Here is a 23588-nt window from a genome sequence, read left to right as displayed (position 1 = left end):
AACGTGGGAACACCCCTCAAGAGACAATGGAACGCAGATGCATCCAGGCAAATACGTAAAACCGTAAGAAAATGTAAGCATACCTTGACATACCGCGCTAGTACCAGCCCATACGGTGACGCCCGATGCTTATGCTGCACGAAGCCTCAGCCTCGTCTGTCTGTGCGCACGGCAAGGTCCAGAGTCTCCACTCAGTCATCCTGCTTGCTAGATTCTGCAGTACAACTAGCAGTAGCGCGTGGGGGCTGAAGGCCATGAGATGGCCCGGTTGAACTCCTCCATAGGAGTTGTTCACCCTTCTATGGGGTGTTATGTAGCTTGGACCTGGATGTCAAGGATCAAAAGGCTTGCCTAATCCACCCTGTCTTGAAGCCTCGTATCTCGTTTGCCTCACGCAGCTTAGTCCTAGAATTTTGCCTCAATATTGTTCCATCATGACTCCCCCTGATGTGGACATTGGTTACAAGCTGCTTGTGGGTACTACCGTCACCTTTGTAAGTGCTTGTGTGGTGGTGATGCTCCGTGCAGTAGCACGGATTCTCTATGCAAGTTTGGGTTGGGACGATTACATGATGCTGTTTGCGGTGGTGAGTGACTCGAGCTTTTCTACAACACCTGTTCACAATTCATTATTAATATTAAAATAGGCTCAAGCATTAGTCGCCACGATATGTGATTTCCTTGCTGTTAATCATGGACTTGGACGTCACATGGTCTATTTGACCAAAAAGCAGATACCTCCCCTGCTGTTCTGGGACTATCTCGGGCAGGTGTTCTGTGTAAACGCCTTGACTTTTGCGAAAATCTCTATCTGTCTCTCTTATCTACGTATCTTGAGAGGCTCGCATCAACGCACTCTGCGCGTTCTTTGTATAGTCACGGCTGTGTTGGTATTTGTTGTCAACACGGTCGTTATCATATCCTTCTATGCCCGCTGCAACCCCACACATAAGTCTTGGGACCCATACCTGCCAGGCACCTGCTGGCCGGCAGCTACCGAGACGGGCTTGGTGATCTTGCAAGGATGTGAGTGAACTCTTCAACCTGCTCTGAATCAATTATTGACATTGGGCAGCATTTTCGGCGCTGACGGACTACTTCCTATCGGCCGTTCCCATCTTCCTCTTTAAGGACCTACAGATCAGTCGGAAGAACAAAATCGTTCTTTGTGGACTCATGAGCTTGGGTGCAGTGTATGTTATCCGTGATTGACTCCTCGATGCTTGGAAACATCATCGCTAACATCATTTTGCTTCTACAGCACAGGTATCTTTGCGACAATTCGTACGGTCGAGTCTGGGGAAAGTCTGACAGGCTCATCAGCCTCGGACTCAACATACACTACCGTCATGGGTCTGACTTGGGCTGGAATGGAGCGCAACATCGCCATGATGATTGCTAGTGTCCCTCCGTTGCGCCCATTGGCAGAGCCTGTCGTCCGGCTTACCAGTCACACCTTCTCTAACCTGATATCTTCCCGTCGTACCCAGAACAGCTATGAACTGGGCTCGCAAGCAACAATACAAAGCCCTGGTCTCGGGACACCCTCGAAGCATTATGCTTCTGCTAAGCAGGCGGCATTTGCCAAGGATGACCGCAGCACGAGCCTCGAACATATCCTCCCACCTCAGGTCAACACTACCTCGGTTGTTTAATAGCTATTTTTTACCTGAAAGTGGATTATAAAAATTCTAGCATAAGCACTATCTAATTCATTGTAGTCTGGACTCGCTTTAGGCCGATTCACCCCGTCAGATATGGGGGGAAAATCGCGCAAACTATATGCGTAATTAGTCTGATAGCAATCATTACGTAGGTCTCGGAATGAAGCGTAATATGCAGTCAGATTGGCCCCACAAGTGGAACAATACATGCTGCGTTATTCTTTTGTAATACGTGATGCAGGGCCTGCCAGCCTCGAGCAAGACATCACTGCCACGGGCGAGTTTAATCACAATCATGCATACATGCAACCCTCGGCTACGAGCTGTCAGCGCAGGACAAACCATAGCTCAAGCTAAAGTTGGCCCCCACACGGAAGGACTATCAGGTTAGGGTGATACTTCCTGTCACTGTATCTTGTCGGAGAAGCTAATCCTTTTCAGCCTGCCCCCCTCTTCCCATCACGGACGACGAGCTTTTTCATCCTGCCTCGAGTAATCGTCTCGTCCCACCAGAGTCCAGCCTCTGCCGATCTAACCGGTGCAGCTCTGGGCACAGACGGGGTTGACACCGAGTCAGCCGGACTGGGAATAGTATTCTCGCAGAAAGAAATGATATAAATACGTCCCCATATCTTCCCATACTTCTCTCATTCACTGTAATAGTACAAAAGACGAAATCCCTCTCTTTCCTTCAACCATCCATCATCCGTTCCATTCTCAGTCTCAATGGATGCCCTTCCTCCTGCTCTTCAGGCTCCAGTTGACTGTGGTCGACGCCTGCTGCCTGCTGTGCTAGATGAAGTTGCCATCACCGATCCCGAGCGGGTCTTTGTCTCTGTTCCACGCAATCCAGAGAACGTGTCGGCTGGCTTCCAAGATATCACTTATGCTACCTTTGCCCAAGCCGTCAATAAGTGTGCCTGGTGGCTACGGGACCGGGTGGGCATGCCCATCGATCCTCAAACCATTCTCTACATTGGTCCTCTGGACATCAGATACATCCTGATCATCATAGCCGCCGCTAAGGCTGGTCACACAGTAAGTGCACGACAGTCCCTGCTTGCTACAGTTCACAGCTCATTCCCAACTCCCAGGCTTTCTTCAGTTCTCACCGTAATAGCCTGGATGCCCATCTGTCTCTGGTAGAACGCAGTGGCTGCTCAGTTGCTCTGCGGCCAAAGCAGGCGCCAGCCGTCCTCGATCAAATCCTGAAGGCTCGATCCATGAAGGAGGTGGACATGCCTGAGCTGGATTTCTGGTTCACAGACCTGGACCAGGTCAATCCTCTTCCTTTCACCCTAACCTGGGAGGAGGCTCGCTACAAAACCTTCTGCATCCTACACACCTCCGGCTCGACCGGTATCCCCAAGCCCGTCTTCGTTCCCTACGGTAGTCTGGCCAGCAACGACGCCCATCAGCTCATTCCCTCTCTCGGAGGGAAGCCCACCCTGATGAACTACCTGAAGGGGAAGCGGTTCTTCCTAGCCCTGCCAGTCTTCCATGCCGCTTGCTTGACATTCGTCCTAGCATTCAACATATTCTCCGGTGTGACTGTCGTCCTCCCGCCCCCAGGACCACTCACCTCCGACGTCGCCAACGAAGTCATCACTTCCGCCAACCTCGACGGTGCGCTACTGGCACCATCACTGATCGTGGACCTATACAACAACCCCATCCATCGCCAAAACCTCATCAAGCACCTCAACCTTCTCTCCTATGTCGGCGGCTCCCTCCCCAAAGCCGTCGGAGACGCCCTCTCAACCCAAGTCAAATGCATGTCCATCATGGGCACATGCGAGACCCTACTCTTCCCGCTCGAGATGAACGACGACCCAGCAGACTGGGAATACGTAACCGTGAGCCCCTTCTTCGGACACGAATTCCAATCCAACCGTGACGGTCTATCAGAGCTAGTCCTCCGCCGCCAACCCAACCACGAGCTCTTCCAGGGCGCTTTCTACACCTTCCCAGACAAGCAAGAGTACCGCTTCGGAGATCTATTCGCGCAACACCCCCACCGCCCAGAGTCCTGGGTATTCCGGGCGCGAACAGACGATATTATCGCTTTCACCACCGCCGAAAAGCTCAACCCCATCACAATGGAGAGCGTGATTGTAGCCAGCCCCAAGGTCAAGTCCGCCGTTATCGGCGGTCAAGGCCAATTCCAGGCCTCGGTGTTGATTGAGCCATATGACTATCCGGCCTCACCCGCGGAAGAGGAACAATACATCCAAGAGATATGGCCGTATATCACCAAGGCGAATCGTGGATGTCCCGCTCACGGCCGCATCATGAAAGGCTTCGTCATGCTCACTTCCCCGGATAAGCCGCTTCCGCGCGCCGGTAAGGATACCGTTCAGCGTCATGCGGTTTTCAAGCTCTACGCTGCGGAATGGCAGGCTCTGTATGATAGGATGCGTCCTCATGTCGCTGCCCCTGTCCCTACTTCTTCTTCTTCTTCTACTACTACTTCGTCATCTCCCTCGCTCTCACCCTCTACCCCTCCTCTCCGTGCCGACTCCCCCACCCCCACAAGTAAATCAGCATCAGCCCTAACCACCGAAATCGAAGAAGTCCTCCAACAACTCCTCCCTAAAGCCGTCGAGACAGCCGTCGAAAAAGCCATGCAGGGCGTTCTCACTCGTCTTCTGACAGGTCTCACTACTGGTTCTGCGCCTGCTCTTTCCCCTCCTACATCTCCCTCCTTATCCTCCTCCTCTTCCCCCAAAGCAGACTCTGCCCATATCCCCAAACCCGACCTTAAAACCTTCATTCACGCCCACCTCACAGAAACATTAGATCAGCAGCAAGCCTGGACCGACGACTCGGATCTATTCCAGTTTGGTCTCGATTCGCTCAAGGTCATCGAGTTGATTGCGGAGGTGAATAGGTTTCGGAAACAGTGGGATCCGAATGCTGCCCCGGTGGATCAGAAGCTTATTTATGCGAATCCGTCGGTGAATCAGATGGTTGGGGTTATGAGTGGGTAGATCTTTTTCTTTTCTTTCTGTTTATCCTTCTTCGTTGATGTCTACGTCATGGTCATGTTGGTTTTGTACATTGTTATGTATATCTCTGTTGGAATCTATCAAGTAGATTTAGTAAACTGGGTTTGAGATTTTTTTTTTTTGCTGCTTTGGCTGTGAGATAAATCAACATTTATATTCCCAAGAGCTGCTCTCGAAGCCAATCAAATATTGCCTTAGCTACACCGTTGGCGCTATAATCCTTGTCTGGAATGATTTTCCATAGTTGCACAGTGATTGGTTTATCAATATCAGTAAAGTTCTGCCGAAACTTGAAGACGGTGTTCCGGAAAGAGTTAATATCTTTCGGACTTATTTCCCCGGATGGATCAAGTCGCAAAATTATAAGATACAGCTAATAATAATGAATACTAGACTCCTAGAGATCAGTGAGTATTAGAAAACATCAGCTTCACAAGATAAGAAAGTAGGGTTTCTGGGCGTGACTTATTGGGGTTCAGGCGGGGAGGTTGAGCGTTCAGGTGAAGGAGGATGATGCACCGTTCGCTTTGTTCGAAAGCGTTAGATGCTCAATCTAGTGAGATAAAAGGGATCAAACGTGTGTCTGTATTCTCTAGGACGAAGATGAAGATGAGCTAAATACATGCAATCATCGGAAACGATGTAGTGTAGTCGGCTTCTTCATTCCTGAAGGGGAAGGTGCCCGTTGCAGATGAACAACCGCCGTAGGTGAACAGGATGAAGAGAGAGAAGCACGGCCACTAAATCTGATAACTTACAGGAGTGAAAAAAAAAAAAAGATCAAAAACATACAACAGAAGGGATTCGCTGGTGGTCACCCACCCAACTACTAACCTCCCGGCGTGTGGCTTAAGTACGGCTGAGCGGACGGGAAGCCCTGTTTTCCACACCCTGTGGTCGTATGTACTTATTCTATAGTGGGAAGGGGTTATATGATTGCTAGTAGTTATTATATGTCAGAAGAGGCGAGAGTTGCGTGGTGTATGTTCACAATATGCAGGGCTGCGCTGCAGCTATAGGTTTGGATCGGAATATGATGTTGAAGCTTGTAAGGCATGAAAAGGTATGTCTTCCTTCAAAGCTGCTCTACACACAATTGGATAGTGTTAGTTTGCTTGGTTCAGGTTATTAGAGATTGCCTTCAGGAATGAAGTAAGAATCTACTACTACTTCTACAGTGGGTGCTATGCTTTTGCTTCAGAGTATACAGCCAATGGTTTTTTATATTATAAATAAAGGACTGTGTAACGGCAAAGTGAAAGAAGATTAGCAATTATCTGAAATGCACAGAGCGCACCACAGCTCTTCAAACTTTCTTTCAGTCGAGAGAAAGGAAGGCAAACCCCTTACTCGTCGCAAGAAGCGCCAGAGGGAACGTTCTCGCATTTGCTGCTGGTCTTACCGCCGGTGATGTCAATGTCGGACATGGTCCAGTCAGTGCAGCTGCCGTCACCGCAAAGGATGTAGATCTCGACAGCGTCGGAGTCAACCGAGCCTTTGATCTCCTCGAGTTTAACATCGGAGATAGTAACACCGTTGGAGGGGGTACCGGTAGGGTCACCGTTCTCGTAGTCCTGCTCGATGACGATACCGTAGTCGGAGATGCCGGAGAGCTTGATGTTGGAGTAGGTGATGTCCTCGACGGTACCAGTAGCATCATAAACGGTCTTGATGCGAACACCGTTCTCGGAGTCAGAGACAGTCGAGTCGATAAAGGTGACATTCTTGACGGTGTTGTCGTCGCGGCCACCGACAGAGCCGATGGACAGACCATGACCGCCGGAGCAGGTACCGCCGGAGAAGTAGATGTTCTCGCCGGAGTTGATGGCGACGCAGTCGTCCTGGTTCTTGACGGTGGCGCCGGTGATGGTGATGTAGGTACTCTCACTGATGTCGAAACCGTCGGTGTTGTGGCCGCCCTCGGAATCACCGTCGCTGTTGTCGATGGTGACGTCCTCGATCACGAGGTTGTCCGACTCGACGGAGATGGCCTGGACAGGGGTGTTCTTGATGTAGAGACCGGAGATCTTGGAGTCATCAAGATCGTGGGCGTAGAAGAACTTGGGCTTGGTCTTGCCGCCGTTGGTTCCCTCACCGTCCCACCACTTAGCACCGTTGCCGTCGAGGACGGCGTCCGAGGACTGGGTGACGGTAATGTCCTTACCGGAGATACGGAGGAGGGGTCCGCTCCACTCCTTGTACTCCCAGGTGGTGGTTCCCTCAAAGGTGACCTGGTGTCGCTGTTAGAACGGCACTGACGCTAGGGCTGGGGAAGGCTTACGGTGGTGCCATCGTTGAGGTCCTCCAGGTTAAGGGTCTTGCCGGCAGGGACGGTGATGTCCTTGAGGACGATGTCGGTGCAGGAGGACTTGCTCTCGGAGGCCTTAGCAGCATCAGTGAAGGTGCAGGTGGACCGCTTGTTGAAGTCGGTGGCGCGGGAAGGCGCAGGAGCAGCCAGAGCGGCACCGGCTAGGGTCGCGAGGCAGAACAAAGGCTTGGCAAAAGGCATGGTTGCGAGTTGGATGGTTATCTGATCAACAGAGTAAATGAAAGACTGGGTAGTTCTGGTCTACAGAAGAGAGATGAGTGAAAAGAGAGAAGGAATGAATGGTTGGCTTGCGCTGAAGAACAAAGGAAGCTGCAAATCCGGCGATGAGCTGGGGTCTTATATACCCTAGAAGCAAGCCTCCGTTGCGACTCATTTTAATCTCTTGATGCATTAAACCTAGCTGGGTCAGGCAAAACTTCGGTAACAAGCCGTGAGAGAAGCTCTCATAACGCGAAGGATTGATCTAATGCTGCCTGCATGGGTTGAGAATGGGTGGCACCTGGGAGCCATCAATCTCTAACGACCCATCAAGGCTAGAAGGGCACTAAATAAATGGGTTGACGCGGCAATTTCTTAATCGAACTTGGCTTTAAACGTGGGCCCGAGCCTATCGCGGAGCGTCCCGATAACATCGCACACAGCAAATCGGATTATGCTTCAGCCACCCGTCTCAGAGACATCAAGCCCCTTTTCGGCAGTTGATGTTCTTACAGCTGCTGATCTTCGGATTTTCTCACGGGAGATTTTCATCCCCGTCCCTTGTATGACAGAAAAATATGGCTTAACCTATGATCAACTCTGTTGCACGTACGAACCAGGGGCCCATGGTCCGCGATCCGATTGTGCCGATGAGATGAGGTCCACTCCACCCAAAGGAGTCAACCAGGCCGAGTCACACCGTTCGGGATCTTCGCACCATAGGGAGCGCACACGGAGGATTGAAACACCACTAATCTCAGTGCCCCTTTCGGGCGTCAATGATACGGGAGAACGGCGGAGACTAGTCCCAGAATTCTTCTAATTTTCCAAATGAAGTTCATATCAGCAGCGTACATAGCGATGTTAAAATGCCGATCAATTCCCATTACGTTGGTATGGGGCATACCATTCCCCACCCAGCGTCGCCAGTCGGCATCATCAGGGGGTTTGGGCAATTAAGTCAAGCTCATCTCGGCAAATCCAGAGGCAGGAGGAACGCATGTGTCCAGGTTGCAGGGTCCGGCGTTACGGAGCCAAAAGGTAAGTGCATTAGCGCCCACATCGAGAACGGCGTGACGAAGGCTATGGCCATACAACTGAGGAACGGAGAAACGGAGCACAAGCTTTCCCTTTCTTCTAGAGATGCCTCGAAGCTTGGGTCTATTTTTGTTAGTAGTCTCAGCTAAACCCACATCAACGGAAAGGCATGGTCCATATGCCCCTTTCAGGTCTGGACTAAGCCGAGGCCATGGCCGAAGCAATATCGGCATGCCATTCGTATCTACGGCCTCGTAACGAGCACTGCTCTCAAGCAAGGCATGCAGGTCCCATAGTGCTTCAGGATTATAGCAGGTACCACCGTTAATTTGCATCAGAAAACGGATTCCTTTGGTATATTGCAAGTATTCCAGATTGGCCGGTTGTAATAGCCTCCAATTAGAAAGCGGCTTGCAGTAATTGCTCAAACGGCTTCCCGAGTCATTGGTATATTTGCTACCGTCTGATCGTCCCAACGCTGTAGGGCTTTCGGCATCCGCGTAAAGTTTGGAACCCTTCAGCAGGAAAGGGCCCTTTCTTCCCCGTAGGCTGGAATGGCGCAATCCGGTACAACGTATATCCATCACCATGCCTGGTGGGTTCGGGATAGAGGCCAGTCCCTGTGCGAAGTGGATCAGAGAGGAGTTAAAGTGAAGTAGCGGAGCCAGGCTGTTGTGGACAGCCCCTAATAAAATCCGCAGGGCTCCTATAGGCTCCTGAACGAGCCATATAGTGCTTGTATGCACGCTTGTCTACATGATGAAGCTTGTCGCAAATATGAGGGGCATAGCAGCTGCCCCTTTGCGTTCAGTGGGTCTTGGGGAGGTATTCAAGGGACATCACGAAATTACCTTCCCTCTGCCTTAATTGAAATGTAGATAACTTTCAGGTTTTGAAAGTCTGTAAAGAACAGCGCATTAGGTTTGTTGGTTGTCATTTTGTCGAAGCATCTGTGAGATAAGCCAAAGAAATGGCAGTAGTCCATCTGCTGTTGCAGTGGTCATGTGACGAACAGGGATCATCGTGCTCTTTGTCCCTTTTGCATACATCCTTCTGCCTTGTCATATCTCTTCCCTTTCCTCTGTATTCTCTCCGCACTTGGGCGGATGAAGAGAAAGTTCTACACTACCCATGTGAGCCGAAAGTTTCTCAACACTCGATCAAAGAACCTTGAAAGCCGCGTGACTTGTAATAGTGCGATAAATTTAATTCTAGAACGTCATTTTTACTCGGCAATCTGGCTTACCACATCGCAAGACACACCTCACTTCAAGATGCTGGGAAACTAGCTCGATGTGCAAGATAAAGTGGCCAGCCCAACGGCTGCAACAGCCCTCAATTGTCGGCAACCGACAACCTGATACCCAAGCGGGCATGACTTTGACAGAATACCATGGAACAAACTGAATGATTCCTTCTGACTCCTCTTGCCCTCCACCACAATGGTTACAACATCCTGGTGCACAGTGTCTGTAATAGTAGTTACGGCTCATGCAATTAACTATAAGCGAATAACCTAGCCCAGTCATAAATATAGGAGAACCAACCATCACCGCCACAAGATCCATTTCCCCCCCCCCAAACAACACATTATTCCCAATTTAAACCTTGTCAACCTTCTCCTCAACAACTCCCTTCAACCCTTCCTCAAGTTTTACCTCCTTCTGCAGCGTCGCCGCATCCGCATCCTGCGCCCCTGCAACAGCCGTCTCAAAGCGACGGCCGCGCTTCTCAGGTCCAAACGCAGTGGTAACAGCAATGCCCGTCGCAATTATAGCCGTAGCGACCCCCATGACGGGTCCATACGCGGGAGCAGGTTTCCCCGATGAAGAAGTCACGAAGGTCTTTTCGGCAATTGCGTTGACGATCTGCGCGGAGGGAGAGGAGATCATATTTCCGACTTGATAGGTTATTCCTATAACAATTTAAAATGTGTTAGCATCCCCAATTAGAATAGTGGAATAAGTCTGCCGCTATCGATAGAGAAATGATGGAGACAGCGAACGAACCAGGAAACGAAGACCGGAAAGCAGGAGGCGACAGCTCGTTGAGATGGATTGGGATCACGCCCCATGCGCCCTGAATGAAGAATTGGATAAAAAAGCCCGTCACGCTGAGGGCGCGCTCGCCTTCAGGTAGGATCCAGGCCGGGATCAGAATACCGGATATTATGGCGGAGACGATGATGGCGCGACGGCGACCGAAGAACTGTGAAAGGTAGCCGATGATGGTGCCACCGACGCAGGCGCCGGTTTTCATGAGGATAGAGGCACGGGAGGCGGCGGCATTGTTCAGGTCTTTTTGTGTGAGCATGAAGGTTGTGTAGGAGTCTTGCGAGGTGTGTGAGTAGTAGTTGAACTGTTAGGGGGATGGAGGTGAGGTGTTAGCTTTGTTGGTTTAGGCATTGGGGCTAGGGACATACCCAGGTCATGAGGATGACGCAGTAGACACACATCTTCCATTCTTGGGCAAGCATTTGTTTAGTTTCGCGCCAGAAGGCTCCAGGGTCGGAGGAGACTCTCCCTGCCTTTTTGGCTTCGATGAATTGCTTCGATTCGGGGAAAAAGATGCGGATGACGCCGACGCCGAGAGAAATGCCAGCTGGGGGTGTTTAGAGTCTCTTTGAAGTTAAGTGGTATCGATATCTAACTAACCTGCAATCCAAAAGACCGTCTTCCAGCTATCTGTCGCGCCGCCCACGCCGAGATTGGCACATGCTGCTAGGACGTATCCGAGTGAGTAACCTTGCTGCAGAATGCCGGACATGAGACCGCGAGCGCTGACGCTAGAGGTTGTCAGTGAGGTGAGTAGAATATGCTCTTAATGTATCACACTTACGGGCAATGTTCCAAAGCCATGGCAATTGCGTTACCATACACACCTCCCATGAACAAACCGAAGAGGCTGCGAACTGCCAGGAATTGCTGGAAAGTGTGGCTATAGATCGTGGCGATCTGGAGCACGCCGAGGACAATCATATTGAGGACCATTGGCCACTTGCGTCCAAACTTATCACCGGCAAGACCAAAGAATGCAGCTCCCACGCTTCTCAAGAGCAAAGTGAGAGTAATGGCTGTGGTCACATCTGTTTTGGAGCGGCCATAGTACTTAGAGAGCTTCACAGTCTGGATTGACAAAGCATGAAAGTCAAAGGCATCTGCAGTCCATGCAATGAGACCAACGATGAAAAACAGCCAATCCCGGGCACTCAGCTGAAGCATCATATTGATGGGGTTCTGAAGACGATCCGGGGCTTGCCATTCTGTGTGAGTCTCACCATGCTCGTTGGTCACCACAACTCGCTGCTTCCATTTGAATAGATCCCCCCATGCCTGTTTGGCAGTAGCCAGGATACCGTCGGCGGGAGGTTCTGCTGGTTCATTTGCAGTGCTCATTGTTGCTCGCTTTAGGCTTTATAGTGCTTTGAATTCTTGTAAGAGAGAGGGAAGATTAATACGCTGATGCATGCGCCCTCCAATGCATCTACCCCCCTCTCTTTATAACTCTGCTGCATTCACTGTCACCGTGTCAAGTGAATTCCCACCCAGCACCCCACATCAGGTGATGGGATCAATCTCCGCATATTCCCCAGATTTTCGTCCGTTCTTCCCCGCGAGCAATCTTGGGATTGGGCGGGCCAAGGTTGCGCCAAGCAGTTGGGCGGCATGCTCTCGTCCATGCGCCAGCAAATGTGCCAGCCACGCGACATGGGGTCCGCTCAACATCACTAGTAGTTCCGACCCTATCGTGAGTGTTGGGAGTGAAGGAAAAGGTTTATGCCAAGGCCAAGAGAGAGGGGTTTGTCCCACTGCCATTAACAGTGGCGGTGATGGCGGTCCTGTGGCACGAGTGCAGGCAAGGGCCTGCTCGGTGAAGTTGGCCATGCGGGCTGGGCAAGCGCCTGTTTAGGGCTGTTCCTCTATCTAAGCAGACATGGCTACTGGAAGTATTGGAATCAATTATTGCCTTGCGTGAGGATACTAGATGAGGTAGCTTCAATGGCCAGAGCAGACGCGTTGTTGGTCGGATATCTAATGTGGACCTGTGTCACAGTGAGTCAATTTCTGTCTTTTACCAGGAAATTACTACTGCACCGACCTCGGAATAATACAACCTATCGACAACAGAGACGCCCTTGGCAAACCTTCAAACGCACGAGGAAGGAGGCGCAAATCACGCTCTGCGGGGGTTATATGCTGGGGCATATATCCCTCCGTCCGCTATCCAGATAGACACAACTTCTCGTTTTTTTTTTTTTGGTCTACTTGCTGGCGCTTTGACATGGTACAACCCAAAAATCCGTTTTGGCGAATCATTTGCGCACGAAAGTTGCAAAAGGAGAGAAGCAAGAAGAAGTCCGGGTTAAATCGGAAGGGCAGAACAAAGAAACAGAGCAGATCATCGTTTCCTTTGTAAGTAGGACTTGATTGATACCATCATTCCTGCTCTTGTTGATCATATTTTGCCATCTTCAGCAATAGTGTATGTCTCTGGGAAAATGTCCACTATTGATGGCCTTCCTTCTTTCCATACTCAGCTCCCGCTATAGTTTGACTTGGCTGGTAACTTCTCATAGATCATAACAGTCGTTCTTTTCCTTTCATTATCCTTTGACCTAACATCGATGTCATCCTCAACCTAAATTTCCTTTTATTGAATTTTCTGAAGAATTTAGCATTCAGCCTTTACCGCAAGATAGCATTGATTGCCATAGTAGCTATGGCTCTAACCATTGCCGTCTCACTTTTACTCCACGGTAATGAATAGAGAGCGATCTGGCAGCCAGCCTGGTTCTGGGACTGGCGAGAGAGCCTGAGGGACTCTGGAGGCCCTCTCGAGGGGGAGTCTCCTTAGAAGAGAGACCCTCTTCGAGCAGAGATTAGCCTCATTTTTTTTGCGAAGGCTGATCTGGGGTTCTCCTCTCGCCGGGGCCCTCCCGGCGATGGCGACCATGTCGCTTTTGGTGTTGCATGAACAGCAGATAAGCCCCGGCCGCACTGGGAACTGTCTGCTCAACAACATGCTCGGTTTTCTATGCCCTAGGCTTCTGGCGGTGACTGCCAAGGTCAGGAAAAGCCCAGCTGTTATCCTCACCCACCAAACTTATTCTGACTGTCGTTTAATTACTGCGTGCGTCTTCATCAGACATGTCCATGCTGCACATCACTGGATTGTGTAGAGTTTTGAGCCCGAAACTCACGGTCGGGGAAATTCTCTTGAGATTTGAAAGTCAATTTGATGAACGTCTCAGGTACGGTCTAGGACATTGTATCGAACACATATGATGAAGCCGACTATTTATCAAGCTGATGCCGGCAAAACAGTCAGAATCCTGTTCCTGAGTCCTGCAAGGGTTGAAACCAGCCCTAGTAGTAATAAACGCGTTAGAGTTGATCAAACTATGGACCGTGCGTCAGTGGCTGGAGGGGAAGAGAATGTCAAGTTGAGCAAATCAAGGAGGTCAGTATGAGCGATTATTGTCGTCCACAACTTGGGTCTTTGCCATCTGCAGTGCAACTCCTCTTGCTGTCTCGGAAATGGGCACTGCCCCAACCAAACATGTTTCTCCCCGATTAATTGGCAATAAATGGTGGGTCATCGTCCCGTATATATCTCTTTTGTGTTCCCAGTGACGAGACTGACATATTCACCGGTCGATCAGTCAAGCCAGCCCAACTCACTCTTGTGATGCAGCTCATTGAGGCATTTGTCGGCTTCCAATAGCCACTCTCCTTTCAACACGCAAGGAGCCGATCTCGGACTATTTATTTCAATCAACAATCGAGACTCTGCCGACCAGACCAATTTGTTCTTCTTCTCAGCCGTTTTACCTCAAGAGCTACCCCGACCGACTGAGGCATCTCACGCATGCCCCCACGCGAGTCCGTGGTCGACAATCCCAAGTCACCCCTACGCCGCTGTCACCACTACATCTACATCATCTCCTGGGCTCTATTATCGTCGCTTATTCTTTACTGCGCCGGAGGAATATCTTACGTCGATGCCTTGCTTCTCGCCTCCGGCGCAGCAACACAGACCGGCCTCAACACGGTAGATCTCAATCGCCTCCATGTAGTTCAACAGGTCACCCTGTTGGTGGTGTCGATGGTCACCAATGTCATCTTTGTCCACTCGCTGCTCGTGGTGATCCGTCTGTATTGGTTCCGGAAACGTTTCAAGAGAGCCATCAATGAGGCAAAGATGATGTGCCGCGCACAGCGGAATACCCTGAACCAAAGGCTTGCCGACGTGGAGAACGGACCTTCTCGATCATTCTCGCGCGAAAGACCATCGGAGGACACGCCGTTACTTTCAACAGTCACCGAGGAGAGCTTGACTGCCTCGCCGAGCGAGTCGCCAGGGGGCAGGAAGTATGGCGCAACCGGCTCCATGAGCCCGCACATCACCTTTTGTGAGACGGACGCCGAGCACGAGGTAAAGCAACGTCGACGGACATACTCTGGTACCTGGTCGCGTCGCTCCTTTCCTGAGATTGATAGTCCACAGCGGCGACGATCATTCTCCGAGATGCAAAATGACATGCCGCCGCTGCCGTCGTTGATGTGGCAGTCGTCGATTGCCAGTTACTCCGATTGGAATGAAGCGCAAAAAGAGGAGCTTGGAGGTATCGAGTATCGAGCCTTGAAGACGTTGTTTGTCATCCTTGTTTGCTATTATGTGGTCATTCACCTGCTGGGAGCCTTGCTCTTTCTGGTATGGATCCTACCCAATAAACACTATGGTCAGATCCTTGCAGACAATGGCCTCAGCCGGCCTTGGTGGGCTATTTTCACAGCCGGCTCTGCCTTCAATGATCTGGGATTCACATTGACCCCAAACTCAATGGGGTCGTTCAATACTGCGGTGTTCCCGCTACTGGTGATGACCTTTCTCATTGTGCTGGGAAATACCGGGTTCCCGTGCATGCTCCGCTTCATCATATGGACACTATCGCAGTTCACTACGTATGGCAGTCCCCTCGACGATGAGCTCCAATTTCTTCTGGATCATCCGCGACGTTGCTTCACATTGCTCTTTCCTAGCACCGAGACCTGGCGACTAGCCGCAGTCCTCCTGCTCATCAATGCTATAGACTTGATTATCTTCTACACCCTCCAAGAGGTGAGTTGACCCAGAAGAACAAAACCTCACCTGAACCAGTTTACTCATGACCTCATCAGTTCCCTCATCCCAGCCCCATATCAGCCGGCCTCCGCCTCGTAAATGGGCTGTTCCAAATCGCCTCTACCCGTACCGCCGGCTTCACCATCGCCTCATTAGGTACTCTCCACCCAGCCGTGCAAGTTTCATTCGTAGGGATGATGTACATCTCCGCATTTCCCATCGCGATCGCCATGCGCAAAACCAACGTCTATGAAGAACGCAGCCTCGGCATCTACAACGAAGAGTACGACGAGCATGACAAGCCGCACCAATCCGACTCCCTAGGCGCTCATATCCAACGTCAGCTGGGATTCGACTTGTGGTTTGTCATGTTGGGGTTTTTCTTCGTTGCCGTCGCCGAGGGGAAACGTCTGCAGGAGAATCGAACGGACATTGCCTTCTCGCTCTTCCCGATCCTGTTTGAGATTGTGTCTGCATACGGTACTGTGGGATTATCCATGGGATACCCTGGTACGGAGACGAGTCTGTGTCGGGAATTCAATGGCTTGTCCAAAGTGATTGTCATTGCGATGCAGGTGCGTGGCCGCCATCGTGGTCTACCACATGCGCTCGATCATGCGATACTGCTGCCATGTGATTTAGTGGAGCCCGACGAGCAGGGACGGAGGCCAGAGTGGTGGTGGAAACGGTGGATCAGGAAGAAGAGCTCCGACCTGGGGAACTTGTTTACGCATGATTGACAGTTATTCAGCATGTATGAGCATAACTGCCTCCTCGGCATGTATCCATCGTAGTTCCAGTATGAACTGCAGGAATGTATTGCATGTCATAACATAAGCCTTCCCTGCATAATTGTTATCGATCGGATTGAACAATATCTCCACAATATAACACTAACAGTTTAACACTGCTGATATTGCTATGTTCCTCGGCAGCGCCGGGGATCCATCCTCAAACTCCGCCGGGTGGCAACTAAGACCACTGTTAAAGCTGAGGCATTAAAGTGCTCTGCATTACTACTACTAATTGTTCAAGCATAATACATTAAGCTATTCATAGTTGATTATGCTTGCATGTATTTATTCTTTTATGTAACCAGGACCCTTGATCACATCGCCACCTACCCACCCACCTACCCACTCCGTTCTGACTGTCAAGCACAAGTCCCTTGAACACCACCAACAACAACACTAAATGAGATGCATAGGGTGTACTACTATCGACGATAATCGCACATGTTATCCCCCTATCTACGGAGGCCGTACCTAAACCACCCCGCGAAAACCGGAACCCAGAGAGAAAATCGAGAAGGAAGCCAGTGACTCATTCAGTATCAAGCCTCAAGCCTCAATCATCACTCATCACGAGTAGCTAATTAATCACTCAATCAGCAAGTGAAATCCATCACAAAATCTCTGAGCCCACCCTCGGCCCGAGAGATCAACTCCGTAAAGAAAGTCATCTCTACTAATCATTAATTCCCAGATACCGAGAACCAAAACCCAAAGTGAGAAGGAAAAATAAAACCGGCAGAAAAAAAAAAAAGGAAGAAAAATATTAGGTAAAAATCCCGACCCGACTACAAGGCTGAAGGAAAAAAAAAGATTTATTTTAATTTATTCCGTGTATCCGATGATTCATTCTTCATATGGGGTTTTCTCATTTATGATTGATTAGTGGGCTTTAGAGGGGATGGTTTGAACCATGGGTCAGATCACGGGGTTGGTGGTTTTGGTTTGCCGGTTCCGGCATATCCTTTGCAGTGTTGCTGCGTGTCGGTCGGAGGTTGGGAGTGCGAATCGCCGATATCCCGTTCTTCTGACTCCCACTTCCTTGTCTGCGACGGGTAAGTGGGTGGGTGGGTTGTGCTGGGGAGATAGGGATTAGGAATTCCGGGATGGAGTTGGGTTATGTCCGATATACTTTGATACTATTATTCTGGTATACTTTATTGGTGTTATGGGGGTAAGTAGGTGCGTAGGTTTGCAGTGGTGTGTGTATTACCATGGACGTAGAGGGGGAGTGAGTGATTATTAATGCTTCTGTCAGTTTGTGTCAGACGTTAAGGTTGTGGTTAAGATAGTTTCAAATCAAGATAGTGTTTCGAAGATGGGTCAGTAGGGATACGAGGACCACTGCTGCTGCTGTTGTTATTCTTGGGGATGGTTAGGTGATGGATGATAAATCTGTGGGGGATTAGGTGAAGTGGTCGGGATATGAGGTCAACACTTTCTGCTTCGTAATGTTTGCTGGATTTGCAGGGATCTGATGTCGTGACGTCAATCAGAATTAATCCAGACCCGGCTCTCTATATTCTATTGTGTGTTGATCATCATCGAGAGATAGTATCTGGGCGTGAATAGGAAATGATATGTGTATGTTCTAGAATCCACAGTCGTGGCGGATCAGGCCGTCTGTATTATCATGATGATGGTGGTGATGATGATGATGGAGATGTCAGCGTGGCCAATATGAATGTCAAGATCATTGTTTGCCAGGCCAGGTTGATACGAGCGAGTCAAGCAATGATGTGGACTCCTGTCATTGGACTCCCCGTCTGCACAGTCCTTTGCTGGAGCGAGGGTGTGGCAGTAAACAAAGTTCTGGTGTTGCTATACAGGTAGGGACCAAGTATGGGCGCTGGCAGCCTGAAGCCATGACAGCGGTAGCGCCCTCCCGGTCGCCCCGAGGCAGTGGTTGCGGGTGTGAAGATACTAAACGAGTCCAGAGAGGTGGTTGATGTGGTTAACATTCATTGTCATTCCCTGGGTTGAGTAAGCTTTGGCTGATTAACCTTCACGAGCAAGCCTCGAGCAGTTAACTAGTTTAACTGCAGACAGGCTGAATCAGGCACTTGGTAGGAGATCTCCGTCAGGTCCCATCCCTCGTATTTCTGTTTTAGGGGAGAGCTGGATGCCATGTCAGATTCTCTTCTGTCTCTCTCCTCCCTTTTTCGCCCCACCGGCCGGATCCAGACGTGGTTTGAGGGAACACAGCAACATTCCTTGACACGCTGGGCGTTTTCATCGTGGACTGGTTGCTGAGACTGGATGGATCCAGACATTCATCCTGTACGAGGGAATTGCGATCGTCTCTTCTAAATATGTTCATTACTATTATTTGGTTATTGAAGGGGTGAGATTATTGTTCTCAGCTCTGTTCTCTTTGAGGAAACAGACTATCATCAACTGATAAAATCACATGACCCACTAGCCACGATAGTTGCTGACTAGTCTGCTGCTCCCCACAAAATCCCCATCGAGGCTGTGTAGATACTAGTAGATAGATGTAAGGTTTCAGATAGACGACAGATTAACTGATAGCAAACCAAAACCAGCACGTTGATTATCTTCATGATAGTCCAGCCCCCTCAACACGATTACGTACGATTTCCGCCCCCATACTTTCCCTATTAGCGAGACGACTTCGCGAAACACAGCCATCTCCAATACGTACTCAGCCAGCCAGGGGGTGATCATCAAGTACTGCGGAGGTGGAGGCAGGCAGGCAGGCAAGCAGGGCGTCGCCAAGAGCAGGACACGTTTGTCGCTAGCGGTCAACCCTCACAGATGGAATCAACACAAATAGCCCAACTCGGTAAGTTAGCTACCCAATTTGCGGTGGTGCCTTGATCAGAACTCTCTACGCGATCAGGGATACTTGCCAAGCCTGGCTTGGACGTGCGGCTCTCCGCACAGGCAGACAAAGCGCACACGCCTATCATATTGTGATGGGCAGGCAGACTCCCCCGGATTCTACTACTAGTCGGCTTAGCAGGCAGATACAAACTGATTACTTGTACCTTGTAGGCACTGATCAATTAGAGGCGTGAAATGTGGCAGCCTGTGGGAACTTCCATCGCCGAGTCCTGCCTGGCTTACGTGGGCTTTGCAAAGGCTGCCAGACTGAAAGAAAGGAAGCGAGATTATGCACGCGTACTCCATACAGTACGCGATATCCAATCCATTCAGCGAATTCGGAGGTATCAAGGGAGTGAGCAAAAGCAGGCAAATGTTAGTAGGTAAGATAGGAAAGGAAGGAAGTACGCATAACTCCGTGCCCGTCGTCGTATTCGCTTGGCTAGTTAACCTCCCAAGGTACACGCGCCTCGGCCCTCGCGAATTATTGACCACCGCCCGGGATTGCTGCTTCCGTGCACAGGTCAATCAATCCCTTTCCCCAATGTATTAGCATTAGCTAGTGCAGTGCACGCACTTGGGTCAATGCTCTTGCCTGCCAAACGAATACGCTGGACGCCGTAAACTTTCTTGTTATCCCTCGGGTCACAATCAGAGTGCATGGTGCTTGCTGATTATTATTCTGCGCGACCGGAATACGCGTCTACTTCCACGGTTGGTCACTTGGTATACATCTCGCTCAGGAACGTCGCTGTCCCCGGGTGGGGATGTGACTGGTGTCCTCGACTAGACCCATTACAGTAGTGAGGCTGGCCAAGTTAGGGGACTCCTGGTTCTGCACCGTGAGCTTATGAATCGGGAATGCTGATTTCAAAGCGGACAGAAGTGTCATTACTACAGACTACACAGTGAGTAGGTATGACGAGCTGGCGCATTGACCCTAGGCGGCTCATTCAGAACCAGCTGGCCCCTTTGGTCCCGTGGAAATAGCAACCTTCACGGATGATGGGAGAAAGGGAGTACAGTTAGTAATCGGGGGTTCTGGCATGAGACGGAGCGAGCGATGACTGGGCATCTGCTGGAATTTTCTAGGCTTAGGAGCTCCCGTCAGCCGGAAATAACGGCGCGGAAAGATTGGTCATCCGACGCCCCGTCCAGGGTTTTTTTATTTTTCATCCCAAATAATTTTATTTTTCTTTGCTGGGCTGGGCTGAGCGGTGATCGTCCACACGGAGTTAGCGGGCGGAGCCTGGCCGTGACTCATTTTTAGGAGTGATGATTGGGTCGAGCGAGGGGCGGTGAACTAACAGTTGCCTTTTCGAGCGAGGGAAATCGGCCCTGGTGGATCCGGCACCCTCCTTCCGATCCACGGATGGGCATCGATGGTTTCTGCCTCCGAAGGTCCGATTCCATATCCCTTCTAAACCCCGGTGCGTGAGAAAAAAAAGGTAAAAAAGTAAACTAAGGTTAATAATGGAGATAGGATTAGAAAAACGGAGAAAACACTGAGTAACGAAAAAAAGAAATCAGCAGGAAAAAATTATCAGCCTAGAAAGTGGATATATCATATTAAATTGGTCCCTGTCTCCCGGTTGATCACTTTTTTCTTTCCCTACACAGGTCTACTCAAGTACATACACAGTACCTATTTCCTTCCTCCACATACAGACTACATACACACCCATCGCTTTAGGGTGACCACCTCAGACCGACTCTAGTACTGCTGTGCACCATCCTACATACGCACACAGGACATTACTCAAACCACATACCTCCAACACATCCGCTTTCCCCGCCACTACTGCTGCCTCATCCTGCCTGTTGTTGAACAGACAACCAGTGGAGACGCCTGAAGGAGCCAGGAACGGACGACGCATCGCTGGTCTGGTCGCGCCCATCCATTTTTTGCGCCGACATAGTGCAGAGAAACTATCTATTTTCCCATTTCCCATTTTTGACGCCGGAAACGAAAAAAAGCGGATCACAGCGTAGTCGCGCCCCAAGATAAGGCGTCGTGATTTATTGATCCGCCTGCAGTCAACCTTGACTCACCGCCCCGCGATCTCTCCACCCGCTGATTGGCCCCCAGCCTGAGCGGCCGCCGGAAAAGGGAAGGCTGCCTGAGTCACCGCGCAGAGCGAACGAGTCACCTTTTGGCATTGAGCTCATAAGCACATCAACACGGTCCTCCCGGACACTTTTTTTGGCACCATGGCCTCTCGCTCTTCTTCTACTTCTACTTCTACTTCTTCTACCTCTCCCTCCCCCCTCTCGACCTCCGCTTCCACCATCACTCCCAGTTCCTACTTCACCTCTCTCGTGCGGAGACGCCAACAAAAGAAAATGAGCATCACTCAAACATACTACCTCGCCCACACCGCCCGCAAGAAGCTCACCCGGGAAGCTTCGCGGGCAGACCATGACCTCCGCCTCCTCGTTGGCCATGCCAACCTTCTGGATTCCCTCATGCTGGAATTGGCCGATGCCGAAAGAGAACAAGAACGTTGGTTCAACCAAACCGTCAGCGGAGTGACCAAGACCTCTTCGCAAGGGTCAGAATCCCGACACATCCAATGGGCAGAAACCGTGGTCGAAGACCCCGAGGAGGACTGGGATCCCGAAGACCTCTCCGACGCCGACTCGGATGTCAGCGACTCCGACTCCGACTATGATGAAGATGAATATGAGGATGAATCTCACATCTATACCCCCGTGCGTCGGCGGGCCCCGTCACCTGTCGCCATCATCACCGAAAAGGAAGTGGAGGAGGATTACGATTCCGACTCGGACTCGGACTTTGAATACGATGACGCGGAAGATTTGGAGGAATTGACCTTGACCCGCTCACCCTCCCGACAAACCCCTCCCGACTTGCTGTCGGACTCGGATGGGGAATCTGAAGACGACACCATGCCACCGTCGCCTCCCCAACCGACACTTGAAACATTCAACGAGAAGGAACCTCAAACCACAGAGATTCCCCTCTCCCCTACGGATCTCGACAATGGGTATTACGTCCCTGGCCAGGCACGCAGCACGATTATCGAGGCGTACTGATTGTGCCCTGCCAATTGACGACCACGTCAATGTACCATACGTGATACCCCCATTTATTGATGAATTGTTCTGGAAAGGTTGATTTTGTTTTGGGCGAGTCGCCACTATCATAGCGGGTCCGGCGTTTTATTCTGCGACAAGATAAAAGGAATTCTTTGGTTGGGCATTTTGGTTTGGAGACTACTGTTTTGCATTGTTCGAGATCGCATCCCTACTATTTTGCATGCCCGAGCGCTTGGGCAGTGATTCTCTACTCTTTGATTTTTTCTTTCTTGGATCGATATGGTCCGTCCCCACAGTTAGGCCGCTGGGATAGACGGTCGAGAACTTTTTTTGCTTGCCCCTTTTGGAGGCAAATATCAGATGAAACCCCATGATGAATGAATATCACATTACAAGAAAGACCAACCAACTCCCCGTAAAACTCCATAAAAATACCAATAGATAAAGCAGATAGAGAGATATGCTCATCATCAACAACACCTTCCCGATGAGATTCGATCTTCACCGTAGATTAAAGACCAGCCCACATGGCCGCCAATAGCCGATTGATAGATGGATGTTTAGTCCGTCCCTGGTCTCCACTTTCTCTGAACCGCGACTAGTCCGTCAAGGTTAGGCCTCTCGCCTGAAATGAAGAAGACATTGGGCGACTGTGATTATTGTGCAAGTCCGACACATCGCCGTCTCAACTCCGCTGGGCCAGAACCGGGATGGCAGTGCCGATCGCCCGCCCATCCAATCCACTCCTCAGCTACACTTTTTCTCCCTTCTGCTATGTATCTATCTCAATCGGCATCCAGACCCCGACTTGTTCACAGTCCACACAAGTGGACACTAGACACTAGACAGGCTACTAGTCATTGAGCACACCGCCCCGTGATGCATCACATGGGCGATCGATCCCGCCCGGCGGATCATCACTGCCGATCCTGACCTTCACAACTTTCATTTACTTGCTTGTTTGGTGAAGGAAGAGGGTTTCCGTGGTGTTCCTTGAAAAAGTCTACTTTGTACTCGATCATCCCGTCCGTCCCTTGCCCGGAAGTTTCGGGTGACGGATGTCCATGGATATCCCATCACAAGAGAAGTTTCTGGGGCTTCTCCGATCATGTGAACTTTCTGGTAGAGTCTTTGCCGTTCTCTCCGAAAATTTTTGCACTCGTGGTTGAACTAGACTAGACCCTGAAGGAAAAAAAAAAAAAGAAAAAAAGAAAAATAGAGTCGCCGTTGATGTGGGTCAGTCAGAATCAGACTATTTATTTCATATTTTACTCTAGATAGGAGAATTTATTTCTCTCATGATGGGGCAAATGGTTAGTTTAATTCGCGTTGTGAGGGGGGATACAGTGTAAGTTGGGCAGATATTTTGTTTGGTATTATTAGTAGATTTTTCTCCGTGATAGTAATTTCCTTGGTGTCGCGATATTTAATTGACCATTCAGGAGGGTTGTGTATAGAATGTTTTGCCGGGAGGGAGAGGAGTAAAAGAGAGGGGTAGTTTAGTAGCTGATGGTGTTGTCTGATAGCA

At 50.3% G+C, this 23588-nt stretch overlaps 9 protein-coding genes across 9 annotated transcripts; 5 read left to right on the top strand and 4 right to left on the bottom strand.

Annotated features, from left to right (window-relative positions):
• Positions 1-219: 219 nt before the first annotated feature.
• Positions 220-1655, top strand: BO88DRAFT_441809 (uncharacterized protein; the record flags this gene model as incomplete). Its single annotated transcript, XM_025709912.1, has 4 exons — positions 220-587; positions 648-1026; positions 1076-1193; positions 1262-1655. The coding sequence occupies exons 1-4, from the start codon at positions 435-437 to the stop codon at positions 1653-1655; spliced, it is 1044 nt and encodes a 347-aa protein (XP_025566015.1). The 5' UTR covers positions 220-434.
• A 735-nt stretch (positions 1656-2390) lies between these two features.
• BO88DRAFT_476770 (thioester reductase domain-containing protein) lies at positions 2391-4654 on the top strand (the record flags this gene model as incomplete). Its single annotated transcript, XM_025711951.1, has 2 exons — positions 2391-2702; positions 2759-4654. The coding sequence occupies 2 exons, from the start codon at positions 2391-2393 to the stop codon at positions 4652-4654; spliced, it is 2208 nt and encodes a 735-aa protein (XP_025566014.1).
• A 1364-nt stretch (positions 4655-6018) lies between these two features.
• Positions 6019-7181, bottom strand: BO88DRAFT_382887 (glycoside hydrolase family 28 protein; the record flags this gene model as incomplete). The annotated part of the gene is made up of 2 exons (XM_025704649.1): positions 6019-6903; positions 6954-7181. The coding sequence occupies 2 exons, from the start codon at positions 7179-7181 to the stop codon at positions 6019-6021; spliced, it is 1113 nt and encodes a 370-aa protein (XP_025566013.1).
• An 876-nt stretch (positions 7182-8057) lies between these two features.
• Positions 8058-8827, bottom strand: BO88DRAFT_476761 (uncharacterized protein; the record flags this gene model as incomplete). The annotated part of the gene is made up of 1 exon (XM_025711950.1): positions 8058-8827. One exon carries the CDS (start codon positions 8825-8827, stop codon positions 8156-8158), a length of 672 nt encoding a protein of 223 aa, XP_025566012.1. The 3' UTR covers positions 8058-8155.
• A 640-nt stretch (positions 8828-9467) lies between these two features.
• Positions 9468-11793, bottom strand: BO88DRAFT_382883 (carboxylic acid transport protein). Its single transcript, XM_025704648.1, has 5 exons — positions 11076-11793; positions 10892-11022; positions 10660-10838; positions 10247-10595; positions 9468-10152 (listed from the first exon to the last, which is right to left on the bottom strand). The coding sequence occupies exons 1-5, from the start codon at positions 11630-11632 to the stop codon at positions 9839-9841; spliced, it is 1530 nt and encodes a 509-aa protein (XP_025566011.1). The 5' UTR covers positions 11633-11793; the 3' UTR covers positions 9468-9838.
• A 1930-nt stretch (positions 11794-13723) lies between these two features.
• On the top strand, positions 13724-16460 carry BO88DRAFT_207840 (potassium transporter). Its single transcript, XM_025701906.1, has 3 exons — positions 13724-13827; positions 13900-15359; positions 15419-16460. The coding sequence occupies exons 2-3, from the start codon at positions 14106-14108 to the stop codon at positions 16100-16102; spliced, it is 1938 nt and encodes a 645-aa protein (XP_025566010.1). The 5' UTR covers positions 13724-13827; positions 13900-14105; the 3' UTR covers positions 16103-16460.
• A 2247-nt stretch (positions 16461-18707) lies between these two features.
• Positions 18708-19537, top strand: BO88DRAFT_402454 (uncharacterized protein; the record flags this gene model as incomplete). Its single annotated transcript, XM_025706108.1, has 1 exon — positions 18708-19537. A coding segment is annotated over exon 1 (188 nt), but the record flags the coding sequence as incomplete, so codon positions are not given.
• Positions 19490-20964, bottom strand: BO88DRAFT_441805 (uncharacterized protein). Its single transcript, XM_025709911.1, has 4 exons — positions 20773-20964; positions 20305-20417; positions 19961-20067; positions 19490-19864 (listed from the first exon to the last, which is right to left on the bottom strand). Exons 1-4 carry the CDS (start codon positions 20950-20952, stop codon positions 19740-19742), a joined length of 525 nt encoding a protein of 174 aa, XP_025566008.1. The 5' UTR covers positions 20953-20964; the 3' UTR covers positions 19490-19739.
• A 379-nt stretch (positions 20965-21343) lies between these two features.
• BO88DRAFT_333904 (uncharacterized protein) lies at positions 21344-22057 on the top strand (the record flags this gene model as incomplete). Its single annotated transcript, XM_025702782.1, has 1 exon — positions 21344-22057. One exon carries the CDS (start codon positions 21344-21346, stop codon positions 22055-22057), a length of 714 nt encoding a protein of 237 aa, XP_025566007.1.
• Between the last annotated feature and the right edge of the window lie 1531 nt (positions 22058-23588).

The sequence above is a fragment of the Aspergillus vadensis genome, assembly GCF_003184925.1.
Source record: "Aspergillus vadensis CBS 113365 unplaced genomic scaffold BO88scaffold_4, whole genome shotgun sequence".
NCBI classification, from domain to species: Eukaryota; Fungi; Ascomycota; class Eurotiomycetes; order Eurotiales; family Aspergillaceae; genus Aspergillus; species Aspergillus vadensis.
This window is presented reverse-complemented; position numbering and strand designations above follow the sequence as displayed.

What these genes read in the sequence shown, in the direction of transcription:
- BO88DRAFT_382883 (XM_025704648.1), bottom strand. Translation starts at nt 11,632, where the DNA reads ATGAGCACTGCAAATGAACCAGCAGAACCTCCCGCCGACGGTATCCTG. An exon ending in ATGGCTTTGGAACATTGCCC is followed by an intron (nt 11,023 to 11,075) that starts GTAAGTGTGATA and finishes GACAACCTCTAG; the next exon opens with CGTCAGCGCTCGCGGTCTCA. An exon ending in GACGGTCTTTTGGATTGCAG is followed by an intron (nt 10,839 to 10,891) that starts GTTAGTTAGATA and finishes AAACACCCCCAG; the next exon opens with CTGGCATTTCTCTCGGCGTC.
- BO88DRAFT_207840 (XM_025701906.1), top strand. Translation starts at nt 14,106, where the DNA reads ATGCCCCCACGCGAGTCCGTGGTCGACAATCCCAAGTCACCCCTACGC. An exon ending in TCTTCTACACCCTCCAAGAG is followed by an intron (nt 15,360 to 15,418) that starts GTGAGTTGACCC and finishes TGACCTCATCAG; the next exon opens with TTCCCTCATCCCAGCCCCAT.
- BO88DRAFT_441805 (XM_025709911.1), bottom strand. Translation starts at nt 20,952, where the DNA reads ATGGGAAATGGGAAAATAGATAGTTTCTCTGCACTATGTCGGCGCAAA. An exon ending in GGAAAGCGGATGTGTTGGAG is followed by an intron (nt 20,418 to 20,772) that starts GTATGTGGTTTG and finishes GGGGTTTAGAAG; the next exon opens with GGATATGGAATCGGACCTTC. An exon ending in GCTCGAAAAGGCAACTGTTA is followed by an intron (nt 20,068 to 20,304) that starts GTTCACCGCCCC and finishes GCAGATGCCCAG; the next exon opens with TCATCGCTCGCTCCGTCTCA.